The sequence below is a fragment of the Labrus bergylta genome, chromosome 16, assembly GCF_963930695.1.
Source record: "Labrus bergylta chromosome 16, fLabBer1.1, whole genome shotgun sequence".
In the NCBI taxonomy this organism is placed as follows: Eukaryota; Metazoa; Chordata; class Actinopteri; order Labriformes; family Labridae; genus Labrus; species Labrus bergylta.
The window spans coordinates 2,851,825-2,866,883 of NC_089210.1; the positions used below are offsets into that span (position 1 = coordinate 2,851,825).

Here is a 15,059-nt window from a genome sequence, read left to right on the forward strand (position 1 = left end):
CTCACATCTCTTTGGAGCATGCACTGGAAAAGTCTTTAAACAAGCAATAAACAACTCTGAAACTGCAGAAACATATGTTCCATTGTGCTACTGATAACAACATCACTGATAACATCTACATGCATGCTGCAGCAGTCAAAGGTCAATTTCATTCTTCTTATTTTGATCAGTGGATTTGAAATAAATGTGCAATTGACCTGATTTTTTTTATGTTGAAGCTCCAAGTTTGGTTCCTCTGACATGATTTCACTTTGAATAATTGTTTTTTAATAAACTATTCATCTGCAAAGAAGAGTCACAAGTACTTAAATATGTGTGAATTTTATTAAATGGCATCTTAACATTTAGGACAGATCAAATGGAAATGATAAATCAATCAAAGGTTAATAAAAGTTAAAAGAAAGATTTCACAGTTGAGAAAAACAGAATTTTGTTTAAATGATGATACAGACCCATGTGTTAAGATTTAGGTAAAATAAAACGAGAATAATTCACAATTAATTAACAATCTGACATGTTGGATAAAAGCTACACCTGCTTCCTTATCCTGATTTAAAAAACACACATTGAATCACAGTTTCTTCTTCGTTTGTCAAGTACAGGGATTGGTCATGAAGAGTTTAGACTAACACAACACAAAGACCAGAAACATCTAACTGAGACTGTTATAAAGAATTAAAGGATTTAAAAAGAAATAAAGAGGCACATGTATTAAAATAAAGGACGAAAACATGACATAATGCAGCCAGCGGCATGGCAGGACTGTTCCTCTCTCTGTAACAGTCTGTCAGAGGTAAATAGCTTCCAGTCTACTTATGACAATATGGCAACGCATGAACCTAAATGAGGAAACTCTTGCGCATCAGCCCGTCCACAAGTGGAGGTCGGTGCTCTTAGAGAAGGACCAAAGAGACTCCTTCAGACAGGCAGGATCCAAAGAGAGTACTGGAGGACACAAATCACTGATGGCTAATTTATTAAGAGCCAAATGATCTACCTGCACCTCAACTGGTGTTAAAATAAGATAAAGGATCATTTAACCACATGTTTCTCTGCTTAATGCTTCTGATAGATAAAATATCTGACACTTTTATGCAGCTCTCTTGGCCAGGACTCTCTAGAAAAGGAGATCTTGAATCTAATTTTGTAGTACAATCTCAACAAGAATATTTTCCTGGTGAAATAATAAAAATAATAATGTGTAATGTATTTGAACTCTCTTTGTTGGCTTCACTGTTTGACGCCCATCCTGTTGTTGTCCTGACTTCCTGTCACTGTTTGTCTGTCAAAGCACTTTGTAAACACCTGTTTTTAAAAAGGTGTTATATCAATAAAATTAATATTATTATAAATTTGCCGTCAAGTGATCGGCATGTTCCAATACTAAATTAACTAATTTTAATCAAAAAGAACGATTACAAAAGGTTTTTTCACAAAAAAACAATTTAAAACTATTTTTCCAGCTTGTACCATTTCAAGTAGATTCTAGTTAATTTATAATAATAATAATAATATAAAATCTAAAAGTTACAACTATTCACATGGTCAGTGCAGTTAATACATAAATACCAAATACTGTCTAAGGACTTGACCTCTGCAGTTGACCTTGAGGTGTGTGAATACTAAGTCTGATTTTACAACTCTTTGTAATATCGGATCTTTGTGTCTAACATTCAAACACAGAAAGAAAAGAATCGTCTTGGTCCCTTAGTGTTGTTTCCTTTCTGGAGGAGTGTGTTTATAAGCGTTAAGTACTGCTCATAATGATGGTGTTCATGTACTCTAAGTATTTTAACGTTGACAGGTATTTTAACAGCAGCTGGACGTGACTACTGGACGTGGTTTTTTTAGGTTCGTCGAGCTCTAAAAACACTTGACACATTTTTGTTGTTCTTCTTCCGACCTGATCAGAAAACACCTGATCAAACGAAAAAATGTGCTGACTCAGCAGCTTCAAACTTTTCTGAGTCATTCATCTTACATGAAAGCAGCGCAGCTCAAAGATCCTGCTACTTAATTCGACCTCGCTTCCCTTGTCCCCCCTCTTACCCTCCGTCAGTCCGCCTCCACCTTATTATTTATTCAGTCACTTCCCTTTCCGCCGTTCCCTCTCTTTCTCTCTCTCTCTCTCACACCCACACTTGATGCTGAGTTCTCTCAGTCAGTCTTGGTGGTTTTGTGTCTCCAGGGGTAAATCAGCTCCCCGACAAACAGCTTCTTCACCAGGGCGCCCCACGAGTCTTTGGGGTAGCAGCTGTAGGTCGGGGTACGGTACGTCTGAACCACAGTGCTGCCCTTCAGAGGGTTAATCTGAGGAAGGAAACACACAGAAGACTTCTGAATAAATTACTCACAGACACAAGTGCAACATGTCAACAACAACTGGCCTCTGTAAACGTCCTACTTATTTTCTGATGTACATATTTAGTGATTTTTATTACTGCTTACTCTGTTCCTATTCTAAACTTTCCACAGACCTTTAGTCAGTCGACAGTTTGTTCCACTGAATGACGAGTGACTAAATGCACCTTCACCTGATTTAGTTTTGACTGTAGGTCAATTCATACCCGCTGATCTGAGGGATCTGATCGGGCTGTAGTCAGTGAGAAAGGCAGAACGATGTTGTGGTGCCAAACCAGTCAGTGCTTTGTAATGTTTTGAATTCGATACTGTGTTTCTGTATGATCGGTTTCACTGCCTTGCTCAAGGGGAAACCTCGGCAGCACTCAGGAAGTGACCTGGCACACTTCCAGCTACCGGACCAAACTTCCATGTTTAGGTCTGCATCGGGACTTGAACCGGTTCCCAACCCAAGTCCCTACAGTTGGAAGCTTCAGGTTTCCACATCAAGCTGCGAGTGAGAGTTTAATACTTGATGATGATTCAAACTAGCTGTGATGATGTTTTAAATCTTTCAGGTTCATCCCGTCGTTTCACTCAGATCAAAAAAATGACCTGAAAGAAACTTTGTGCGCCTTTTGACGGAGGAATATGAAAACAAACTTCACGCTCAAACCTCAAAGTAAAATCACATTTTTTTTAAAGGAGGAGGGACTTTAAATGTACCTTCATCTATTCACACTTTTTATTTGATTTAAAGCAGTTTTAGAAACAAACAGGCCGTCAGCTTCAGCCGCAGAGTTAGATAACAAGATTTCAAGAAGAGAGAGTTTTGTTATTAGTTTGTAATTTGATTCAAATGAACAAATCCATCACAGTTACATTCACCCTGGTGTAATGCTTCACTTCCTGTCTTTAGGTGCAAAGATGAAAAGCTCCCCAAAGAGTTTATTCACTGGATGGGAGACTAATTAAAGGAAACCAGTACAGTTACCATGGTGATCTTTAAACAGCAACAGAGTGTGACATCATACCTCCATCATCAGGTGAAGGGCGGTCCCCGGCTCCTCACACAGAACTCTGAACTTCACTCCCTCTGTAATGATCGCATCACACACGTTGTAAAAGAGGTCGGGACTGGACTTTGTACAATGTTTCATGAAGCCATCCGTCCATTCATCCAGCAATAAGCAACTTTTATTTCTGGTACATTAAAGGCAATGTTTTAAGAAACCTGTAGTCATGAGTAGTTAGCGTCAAACTTTGAAAAAAACGAACTTCTTCTGTTTTGAGGAACTGATTCATCTGTAACTGTTCTTAATTTATTAATTTACAGTTTAATAAGAGAGACGGGATGACCGGTGATTAAAGGTGATGTACCTGCCAGTCTGTAGGAGCGGAAGACTCGGAGGCCCACGGCGAACAGAGGGAAGGAGTTGATGAAGTCCACGCTGAGGTGGAGGACGCCCTGGAACAGCACCACCACCAGACGCAACTGCACAACACAGGGACGTACAGGCGTTGAAAACAAACACACCCTACACATGACACCTCAGAGTCATGCTCTGTGACAAGATCGTTATATAGCATCCAACCTGTTAATGCAATAAACTCAATAAATAAATTAATGCAGCAAACGTGTTGTAATCTTTTTAAAGGGATCTCACACCCTGAATTAAATGATGACTATAAAACACACACACAGAGGAGATTTTGAAGAAGGTCGGCAAGTTTTAACTGATAATTCAAAATTATTTTGACAGATTCCTGTTGTGAGAAATCTTCAACATGGACAGATTACTTTTTTTTTAAATCCACAAACATTTTTCAAACCACTCCTGAAAGTCTAGACACTTTTCTAGCATCAGAATCTTTTTCAGTCGTCAGTCCTGATTACTTTTTGTCACTTAGATCAAAGAAATGTGTCACTTTAGGAGCCTTTACTGATTTAAGTCGATTTGCAAAACGACCTGTATAGTTGTGTTGATAAATATATCCATTTGTGGCTAGAAGGTGACTCGTCTTACCAGAGTGAAGACCAGGTAGTAGAGCGCCGTGGTGGGAAGCAGAAACAGCAGGACGGTGAACAGCAGCGTTCCAATGAAGAGCTGCAACGACAAAAACACTCTCACAGTTAACACCTGCATCCCTCTGATGATGACATGTGAGAGTGTGTGTGTGTGTGTGTGTGTGTGTGTGTGTGTGTGTGTGTGTGTGTGTGTGTGTTTGTTACCTGGTCCAGGTCATAGGAGCAGGAGTCCACCCTCTGCCGCAGGACGTTCCACTTCTTGCCTCTGAAGAGCCTCCAGAGAGACGAGAGGCCGTAGATCTTCAGACAGTACAGCCTGACGGACACACAGAGAGAAAAAGAAAAACTTAAACCAACTCTTAATAACCGTCAGCTTTTTGAAGGTCTCGGACTCATCTTGGAATTGAAAGCATTTTGACTCGCTCTTGTCTCGGTCTCAGACTGGGCGGACTCTGGGTTTTAAATCAAGACCGGGCAAGACCACCACTGACAGGTTCATTTTCATCATCACTGTGATTAGAAGGAAAACGGCTCTTTCTAAAAGAATGATTATCTTCAATTCATTCATAATTAGATTTTTATCCCTCGGTTTACGGCCACAATCTTCCCGGGGCTACGGTGCTACCCGCTGCACACAAGATGATGATATTTCAGTGATATTTATGGTCCTGGTCTTGGTCTCTTGGAGCACTCTGGTCTTGGGATAAGAGTAAGTAAAATTATGAAAATTTTCACCACATCCTGAGAAATACTGATGACATGTTGGAGTCAGCTTTTTGTGTCTTCAGTACATTCTAGCCTTATTTTTCCGACAGCGAGAGCTCTTTCCTACATCTCATTCTCAATTCTCTGTCAAAAAGAACCTGAACCTGAGAAACTGTGAGGTCACAGCGTACAGATTGAATAAGAAACCCTCACAGAGTTTTTTTTTCTCTGACTGGATTCAAACACACATTCGACATGTTCCAAAAAGCTGTCAGAGCATAAATATGTAAACCAGGAGAGTGGGTAATATTTCATTATACACCGAGCGATGCCAAGCTATCTTTAGAGCGGATGCATAATTTAGTCAATCCGTTCTCCTCCAACATTCAAGACCGTGATCGCAGTGTTCATGCTTCGACAGAGACCTGCAGCCATGAGTCATCGTGGTTAGAAATATAACTGAACACAGAGCAGGTGAGTGAACCTGAGAGGCAACTCAAACCTCATTGTTTAAGAGGACAACCAAATGTATATGTTCCTGCATCCTAAGAAGGACTCAACATGAAAAAAAGAGCACAATCTTTTTTAATCCTAAAAGTTGAAACTAGATTCCATTTACAAAAACACTAAATTTGATCCCGGGCTGCTAAGCAGGCAGTCCGGGTTCGAGTCTGACCTGTGGCTCTTTTGCTGCATGTCATTCATCTCTCTCTCTCTCTCTCACTAATTTCTGACTCTATCCACTGCCCTATCTCTGAAATAAAGGCATAAAAAGCCCCAAAAGAAATCTTAAAAAATAAATAAATAAATAAAATAAACACTTATTTCCCTTATAAGTTGGCAACACTTGTGGTTGGTCCTTCCTTCCACCACTTTAGCTCGAAGCATGCTGTGACATTTGGCATGATTCTGAATGTTTTTTTAAGATCTCCTGACCTTTTGTCCAATCCCAAAACAAAGAATCACAACTTCCAGCAGGTTGACAAGCGACTCAAAAAGGATGAGCGCTGCTTCCTCTCCTGTGTCTCCTTCTGCACTTAACCACTGACACTCAAAGAGCTTATTGAAGAATATGAAGCAGTGATAACAACGTCTGAAGGAAGTAGCCACTGATAAAAAAAAAAGGTTGGAGAAAGACGCCCCCTGCAGGGATTAAAAGGAGGACGCTGATCCTACTGTTCCTCACTAAGACCACAAGACATGAAACAGAAGACTTGCTGTGATCAGCTGTGAGCAAGATCCATGTAAATAGCAGTTCTTCCAGATGTGGGTACAAAGGAGGTCTGGGCCTTATAAAGACCTGCTCAGTGAAACGTCCTCGAGATGACCCATGCTGTTTATTGATTTGCTGTCTTTTAAAGTTTGAAATGTCTCACCTGGCTCCGTAGACGTAGAAGCAGTAGATGTGGAAGGTGAGCAGGGCGACCATGTCAGAGAGCAGCGAGAGGGCAAAGGTCAGGCCCAGGCAGGCTGAGAGGCCTCCGTACCACAGGATCCCCTCGATGAAGGGAGACATGAGGTGGATGTAGCCTGCACGGAAAACAAGGATGACTCAAAGTCTGACGGAGGTGATGATGTTTTTCTGTCTTGTTTTATTGTAGAATGTAAAACGTTCAGATGTACATTTTAAAAAGGTTTCTGTACTACATAAAGCTCTGAGGATTTGTGTTGGGACTTACTGATCCACAGGTGAATGTGGTAGAGAAAGAAGCGACCCAGGACCTGGTCCAGGGCCCGGTTCATCTTCAGCCCTGCAGGAGCTCCCATCAGCCACTGCAGCAGCTCCTCCAGCTCTTTAGCCACATGCTGAGGATGAATCACAAGAGATCAACAAGACAATGAAGAAACTTTTTTTAGATTTGCTTTTTTTTTTTTTTTTTTTAAATCTCAGCTGATAAAAAACAGACACACACAAACACACACTCACATCAGCTGCAGGCACCAGTGCGTTGGCTAACGTGCTGATGTGGTTGTCTCTGTAGAGCCACCAGATGAGCAGCATACCGAGCGCCACGTCGATCAAGAACGACACCACGATGTTGGCTTTTCTGCGAATCAGACACAAGCATGAAGGCTACGCTCAGAGGAAACACAAACGCAAAGACAAGGCCCCAACATCTGGGAGATTCTCGGCTGCTTTTACAAACGTTTACCTCATGAACTCGGTGTGTCCTGCGGCTGGTTTTGCCGAGCTGAGTGTCCTCATGTGTTGGGTCCTGTAGCTGAGCTGGACGCAGGTGGACAGCTTACTGGACAGGAACCGGAGCGGATAAAGACTGAAGATCCTGAAGATCAAATGTGTTTCATATTTAATATTTTTCTAGATCATCGTAAAGGATTTCTCCTGCGTTATGCATGCTCTTTGTTCGTCTCACCGCATGTTGCAGATCCAGGTCCATATGGAGAGCAGCCAGCTGATGAGCATGCAGAACGGTACGGAGGCCTGTTTGAGCAGCTCCACGATGATGCTGGCCTCTCGACCGTCAGACTGCCAGTGTGTCGACTTCAGCGGCCCGTCGTCGTATCGGTCCAAAAAGAACAGCGCCTGGCTGCCGGCCACCGTCTGAAACATCTGCACCGATGAAGAGGAGACAAACATGACTACCCGTTTATATCCACCTGAGCTGCTTTCAAGCCTTTGGTTTGATGTCATATTTTGAACATATTTATGAAAAAAGACCCTCAACAAAGTAACTCAACAGTCTGAGAAGAAAGAAATACAAAGATAGAGCTTTTTACACTAACTAATTTAGATATACAAATCTAATTTTAAGACACTCAACACATACATGTACAATCATTACCTCCTTCAGTCTAAATCAGCAGCTTTCATTTGTGAACTCATTAAAATCAGCAGACAGAACTTCAAAGAGAATCAGCCCTGTTTTTTTCTCACGGTCTCCTCCACCTCGTACCTGTCTGAGCTCAGATGGCAGTTCAGTTTTGGGGTCTGGAACGCCATTCTCGACGGGGTGAAGCTGCGACAGCATCACCTTCCTCTGCTCGTAGTGGACAAAGATCACCTTCTCTCCCTCCTCCTCCTCCTCCTCCTCTTCTACCTCTTCCTGCTCTTTCTCTTCTTTTTCACCTTGAACCAGTTGGTCCTCCTCCTCCTCAACCTTCGGTTTCTCCTTCTTCGTTTTCTTTATACTGTCTGGTTGAGATGACTTCCCATCTGGTTGTAACAAAGAAAAAAAAGTTTAAAATCCTGAAATGCTTCATTTGAAAAGCGTTTTTAACAAAAAGTCCTCCTGGGGTTCATTAAGCATTTAAACATAATAAACTAAGCAGTTTGTCTTATTTCCAGTTCTTCTGTATAAACCCAATGAATAGAAGTCTGAGGTTCTCTGACCCCGGTTGAGAATCTGGCAGGTGAAACCCGTCTTGCCGAGCTTGCGCTTGATCTGGAGCCAGCGTTCCTGAGGGAAGATGGTGCTGAGGTCTCTGAGGAAGCTCTCCATCCCCTCCTGACCCTCTTTAGGTAAACTCCACGAGCCTAGCACCGACAGCTCCACCCCACTCTGAGCCTGCACCTGAGGAGGCGGGGGGGGGAAAGACTTTCAACTCCTATTCATCAACAAAGCAGTTCCTTTTTGGGTGGGCTTTAACTTTTTAAATGTTGGTTAATGTTGCAGAAATCTTTGCACGATGAAATGCCAATTTAATTTGTGTAGATCAGGATACAATTAGCAACTTGGGGAAAAGGTTAAATTAAGGGTTTCAGGCATTTTTTCAACCAATGTCCTTGAGGAATCTTGACACACTTAAGTACTTATGTTTCAGAGAATCAATCAAAAGACAGTAAGACTAAATGTAACCCTGTCCTAGTGCCATAGAGAGCACAAAGGAGTGCTGCCCTCACCTGCTGGATGTACTGTTTGACCTGTCCTGGAATGAACGGGTAGTGGATTACAGCCAACACTACGGCCGAGTCATGACCAGGGATCCAGCGTCCGACCAGCAGCCCGCTGTCCGCCCGGTTACAGCACTGCGGGAAGAAGATCTTCAGCACCATGATTTCACTGCAGCTCAGTGTTCGGCCTCCAGCAGCTCGGATTACCTGAGAAACAAACAAAGAATTAAAAAAAAAACAAAGTTAGTCTGTCTCCACATCTGCTGGACAGAACAGAAAAACACCTGGTGTTGTTATCAATTCATCCAAAATATGACCAAATCAAACAACCTGTTGGTCTGTTTCTGGAAACCGGGGCGAGAGAGCGGGGAACAACCGGAGCCGCAGGTCGCAGCTTCAGACGGTAAAAGTGAAAACCACGACAAATGATTAACATATGATCTGGGAATGTGCTATGGTGCATCCATTTTGGTGTAGTATTTTGGAGATACTGGGGGATTGGATTGGTGTCACTCTCCCAGTGCACCCAAGGCTTTGCCTCCTTTGTGACAAGTCATTGGTGCCTAACGTAACAAATCCCAAATTTAGCATTTTAAAGGTTGGATTTATCACAGCCGCGAGAATTATACGGCGAAATTGGAAGGACCCCAGGCGCCCCACTGTGAAGGAATGGACTGACAAAATGGTTAAGATCTCTTCATATGAAAACATGTTGGGAAACATGTTGGGTAGAAAGATGGCAGAGAGATGGGATCTGTTTTGGCAACATGTTAAAATAAGGTCATAGAATGGATTCATGTTGATGGCTGTACCTCTCTTATGTCTGTGGCATTATTTCTGTTATCTCATGATAGGAGATGACTTGCATGCTCTGCCTAAGTACTCCTCCGACTACTCAAAGCGTTTTTACACTGCCTGTCACACCCACCCATGCATACCCTTTCACACACTGATGGTAATGATAGCTATATAGTATCATCAGAAGTAACTAATTCCATTCATACACCGCCACTGAAGCAATTCAGGGTTAAGTGTCTTGCCCAAGGACACGTTGCTCAGCTGGGGATTGAACCCTTGACCTTGCGGTTGAGAGGCGACGACTCTACCAACTGAGCCACATGCTTAAATGTTCCATAAACAAGCACATATTTGACATTATGAAGCCATCACAACTGGAAATGAGACCTTGAATAGTGTTGGACTACACTGCCCTACAAAGGCAAAAGGCAGTAACTTCAAATTTTTTAAATGAGTTTTTGTCATTTTTGGAACATTACAAATGTGCTTTATTACGTGGACAAATATCTTGAGTCAATTGTGTAGTTTTTTTTTTTGTTTTGTTGAGAAAATAGTAGGCTGTATTTGCCTTAACTTCCAAAAGCCCTCGAGAAACCCAGACAGAGTCCAGTCCCTTCACTCATCAGGGTCTCTGCCTTTGTTTCACTGCGGATCAAAGTGAAGATACTGTTTTACTGCAGTGGACTTAAGTTTGTTTTAATATCTGTCATCAAGCACTTCTGACACACACACGGTAGCGTGACTAAAGTGTAGCAAAGAAATAGTGTTTGGTTGTGTTATTTTAACAAGTGAAATAGAGGATCAAATGGAAGTTTCTGCCTTTAGCCTTGGCATGACCCCGTTATTATTGTACAGGCAACGCAAAGGCAGAGTACCTTAGCTTCCAAAATAAGGGTCAAAGGTCATGCTTGAGCTAAATATTTTTTATGTACATTAATAACCTCATTAAAAAGACAAAGAAATGCCACATTTCCAACATTCAGCCTGCTACTCATTTGGCTGCACAACAAAAAGACTTTAAAGTCATTTTCCTTTGTAGGTCAGAATAACTTGTTAATGTCCCACCCAATAGAAATGTTCAATAAAGCTGCTCTGGTGAACAAAGGGAGTCGGGACTAGTCGGTTGACCTCCTTTAATGCCCTTCACGTATTGAGTTGGCAGCCTGTTGTCATGGCAACATAAAAGCCCCCCCGGGGCCGCACTGTCATCGACGGCTGAGATTTCAATCAGCAGACTAAAGGAAAGTAGGTTAGCTGTAGAGTCAGCGGGAAACACGGGAGAGTTAGTCATAATAAAGAGATAAAATAAGACTGAATACGTTTATTTAAATCAGTCAAACCGAGTTGATTAAATCTGAAACCTGTTTCAAGTTCATCGTCATTTCACACTGAAAGTTTCAGATTACTCGAAAACAAAGAAATAATTCAGCGGAGAATAAACACGGTCAAAATGCTAAAGTTAACACGGAATAAATGTGTGTAAAATATATTATTTACCGTCAATCTTAATTCAAACAAAAGCGTTCTTCTTCCATTTATTCCGCAGAGTTGGGTGAAGCTAGGTAGCGAGCGGCGCCATCTTTTTTGTTGACAGTCCGTTAAATTAAATTATCCGGGTAGAAACACAAGTTAAGTTTGTTTCCGCTTATGTGACTTCCAAAATAAAGTGGAAAATGTAATTTTATGTTGGACGATGGCATATCAAATCTAAACAGTTTGGACCAGTATTATATTTCTGGTATTTCTCATCCATTCACTTGAATTATATATTTAGTCAGTTCAGTTGAATTATTCACCCGGACTTTAATGAGGTTGAGACGCTGCTTTGATCATATTGAACCGTTTACTACAAAGACACATTTTTAACACTGTTCACACCAATAATGTTCGTGGACTGTGTTTGACCAACAGCAGTTTATGTTACAATTTCACTTAGGAAAAAATGAATTTCCATTCATAATCAGTAGACTAAGAAAATAAAAGAAAGTAGTTACAAATAATTGCATATTTTAATGTGTATAAAAAATAATGCTTTTAAAAAATATACTTTATTGAACAAAATTCCTACAGTGAATTCAACAGTTTGCATACGAAACAGAAAAGTATGCATGTATAAACATACAGAATATATACATACAAATACATTTAATCAATTAAATTGACAAAATAATTGTCATTTTGTCAGCTCCCTGCAATTGTCAATTGACATTTAATGTTTGGTTGGGTTGATTAAAAAAGGTATATGTTTTCCATTAATGCAAAATGTTGTCTTGCAATTCCTTGATTTGATCACTTGGGGATAGTGAAGACTCTTATTTTAAATTCACTTAATATGTAATCTGTCAACCTTAAACTTTCTGTTTAATCATCCAAATAAAAACGAGTTCTTTATGATGGATTTAAGACAAAACTACAATCTCAAAACAGTTCTGTAAATGGCAAAGGTACACTATAGGTAAATAAAGGTACAGGGTTTAGAGCCTTCTTAAATGATTTATTAATTTATTTAAATTACATCAGTTAATTGTTAGTAAATTCATGCAGCCAACATTTCATATGTTTTATAAACTCAGTCTTTTTTTCTTACTGAAAATAATAAAGTCAGAACTAACTTTAAAATAAAGATTGACTTATTATAAATTCATAATGACACATAGGCCTAGATAAGAATCTCTAACTAAGAGACTACTCCTACTATAATAATAATCATCATCATAATAGTCAGTAAAGTAACCTGTGTGTTACTCACCCGTGTGTGTGCCTTTGCTGTCAGAGTTGTTGTTAAATGAGGAGTTGGCCCAACTGTTAACATTTATCTCCTCCTGCTGTGACACAGCAAGAAAAGAGCGGGAAAAAAAAACCCCAGACAGACTGAAAATAGTGACACAAATGATGTTTTATTATCTTGAATGATTCAAGGCTTTCCACATTGACAGATGTTTCTGTAAATAAAAAAATCTTAAATCTTTATTGGTCTTGTCTTTGCTTCATTGTGGAAGAAGTTGACTTTGGCCATGCAGTGTTTTAGTACTGATTTTTTAAACGACTCTCTTTGTGTTTGTGTGGTGACCATCGACAGTCTAAGGTGGTGAAAAACCTTTATTATGAATGTTAAAACTTCAGGTTGCTCTAATATTATCAGTGTTTGAAAAACACTTCTTCATAATGCTGCATCTTACACACGCTTCAGATTATCTGGACAGTCAATGCCTCTTTTTACTATTTTCTTTTTAATATAACGATATTTAAATTTGTTTATTTATTTTAATTTCTGATTAATATAAAAATAAAAATTAATTAATTAAAGGGATTTCATGTTTCCTGCTCACTATTAATTTTCTAGAAAAATATAATTTAATTAAATTGTTTTATTTTATTTTACTTTAGCGCTTTCACAAGTTTTATTTATTTTTGTGAGTTTGTCTTTATTTGATATATTCTATAGCCTACACCACTCTCCTATATTATCTTGTGAATTATTTTTAGATTTGTATAATTTATATACTGGTGTATTTATAAGTTTTATTTTTTATGACTCTCTTTTATTTTGAAAAGTCTATTTTACTACGAAAGTCTGTTTGGTGATTTTTAAGAAAAAAACTACACTACCAAGTTGGTCTAGCGAGCAAGGATCGCAGTGCATTATGGGTAACGACACAGTAAACAGAAGCACGTTGAAGATGGATGAGTCTGAGCGGAAACAAACCTCTGACAGTAAAATAACAAACATGTCGGATAGTTTACGAACCTTTCAGGTTTCTTTCTTCGCGATGTCTCGTCTGGTTTCGTTTCCCTGGGCAGTGAGTATGACTCAGTTTGATGCTGCCTGGCGGTAACTTCACGCCAAACTCCTTTTAAATAAATGCATATCCGGGATTTAGTGTCTTCCTGCAGAACATGCACATGTTAAATTATGAGTGATAATATTTCACCAGTCTGTGCACTTTTCGGCGTAGTTCGGCACAGATCTGACCCTCCTGCAACACAGAATAATACAGTTTAAACTAATTTAAACTAATATAATTCTGATTTTCAGTTTTTAGAAAAAGACCTTGAAAGCAACAAATCATCAGACTTCATTTTAGCCATCCTGAAACAGGTACGGAGGCCTGCAGAGCACACACTCATTATATTGATGTATCTTCATTGCACAGTCTTGATTTCAATAAATAAATAATCATATTAAATTGTCTTTTTTTCCCCCCAGACGTGTCTTCACTCTCTGTGCCAGAAGTTTCCTCCATCAGTCAGATTCAGGAGGTTGTTCCTCACAGAGATTATCAAACGGGTTAGTGTGTGTGTCATATCACTTACAGTCACAGCTAAGCCTGATGGGCATTTATTCATCTGCACTACAGAAGTGTTTCCTGATTTTAATTGAACATGGAGATGCTTAAATATGAAGGAAAGCAGGCCCATCCTTCTATATATTATGAATGAAAAGTCTTCTTCTGTGGTGTCCCTGCAGCAGGAGGCGGCAGGCTGCGATCCTCTGGACGAGCTGTACGACGCGCTGGCTGAGGTGGTGGGAGCTGAAGAGACGACGGAGTGCTACAAAAGCTACTTACTGGTACCAAACAAACGCCTTTCACTCAACTACAACCAGGCCCCTTACAGTGATGAAGACTGGGTTCCTTTTTAGCTTTTCAAAATAAAACATGGAGAAACCAGTCTGTGACGCCTGCTGTAGTAAACTGACCTACAAACACTGATTTGAAAAATAAGCGTCAAACACTTTTAGTTCAATTTACACATCCAGAAAGGAGTAGGCAGAAGTATAAACTGTTTTTCCTCCTGCAGCCCAGTGGTGGCGCTGTCAGTCTGCTGGAGAACGTAGCTCTGATCTCAGAGGGGACGACCGGCCTGGTGACCTGGGAGGCAGCTCTCTACCTGGCTGAGTGGGCTCTGGATCACCGGCAGTCCTTCACCGACCGGTATTCAACTTCTACAACCCACTCTGTGCCCTCCAACATCTATTTTTTTCTGATGACCTTCCTCTTCCTCTTGTTGTGTTTGGTTCAGGACGGTTCTGGAGCTGGGCAGCGGCGTGGGGTTGACCGGCATCACCGTCTGTCGCTCCTGCGGCCCGAACAGATTCGTCTTCAGCGACTGTCACCCCAGCGTGCTGCAGAAACTGCAGAACAACGTGGAGCTGAACGGACTGACGGAGCGGACGGCTCCTGCTGTCAGTGTGGAGGAGCTGGACTGGACGGCGGTGACGGAGGAGACGATACAACGGATCGGAGCTGACACTGTCATCGCTGCAGGTCAGAGAGAATTCTCTCTATCATCCTATGAGTCTATATCGTGGAGTGTGGAATTGCATTTAGCTGT

At 40.7% G+C, this 15,059-nt stretch overlaps 2 protein-coding genes across 2 annotated transcripts in view; one reads left to right on the forward strand and one right to left on the reverse strand.

The window, feature by feature from the left end:
• Positions 1–302: 302 nt before the first annotated feature.
• pigq (phosphatidylinositol glycan anchor biosynthesis, class Q) lies at positions 303–11,359 on the reverse strand. The gene is made up of 14 exons (XM_020647289.3): positions 11,223–11,359; positions 8,937–9,134; positions 8,427–8,607; positions 7,990–8,249; positions 7,450–7,646; positions 7,228–7,359; positions 7,002–7,122; positions 6,754–6,880; positions 6,451–6,604; positions 4,574–4,685; positions 4,368–4,448; positions 3,721–3,835; positions 3,375–3,436; positions 303–2,310 (listed from the first exon to the last, which is right to left on the reverse strand). The coding sequence occupies exons 2-14, from the start codon at positions 9,087–9,089 to the stop codon at positions 2,158–2,160; spliced, it is 1,848 nt and encodes a 615-aa protein (XP_020502945.2). The 5' UTR covers positions 9,090–9,134; positions 11,223–11,359; the 3' UTR covers positions 303–2,157.
• A 2,001-nt stretch (positions 11,360–13,360) lies between these two features.
• eef2kmt (eukaryotic elongation factor 2 lysine methyltransferase) overlaps positions 13,361–15,059 on the forward strand; it is a 2,911-nt gene continuing 1,212 nt past the window's right edge. The window contains exons 1-6 of the mRNA XM_020647273.3: positions 13,361–13,525; positions 13,762–13,824; positions 13,933–14,013; positions 14,194–14,295; positions 14,526–14,659; positions 14,748–14,992. Of these exons, the coding sequence (XP_020502929.2) occupies positions 13,370–13,525; positions 13,762–13,824; positions 13,933–14,013; positions 14,194–14,295; positions 14,526–14,659; positions 14,748–14,992 (781 nt within the window). The 5' untranslated portion in view covers positions 13,361–13,369. The remainder of the gene's footprint in view (positions 13,526–13,761; positions 13,825–13,932; positions 14,014–14,193; positions 14,296–14,525; positions 14,660–14,747; positions 14,993–15,059) is intronic.

Excerpts from the sequence above, each read along its gene's own strand:
- pigq (XM_020647289.3), bottom strand. The coding sequence starts at position 9,089 with ATGGTGCTGAAGATCTTCTTCCCGCAGTGCTGTAACCGGGCGGACAGC. Across the intron at positions 6,881-7,001 it reads CACTGGTGCCTGCAGCTGAT|CATGTGGCTAAAGAGCTGGA; the intron begins GTGAGTGTGTGT and ends ATTCATCCTCAG. Across the intron at positions 3,836-4,367 it reads ACTACCTGGTCTTCACTCTG|TTGCGTCTGGTGGTGGTGCT; the intron begins GTAAGACGAGTC and ends TGTGTTGTGCAG.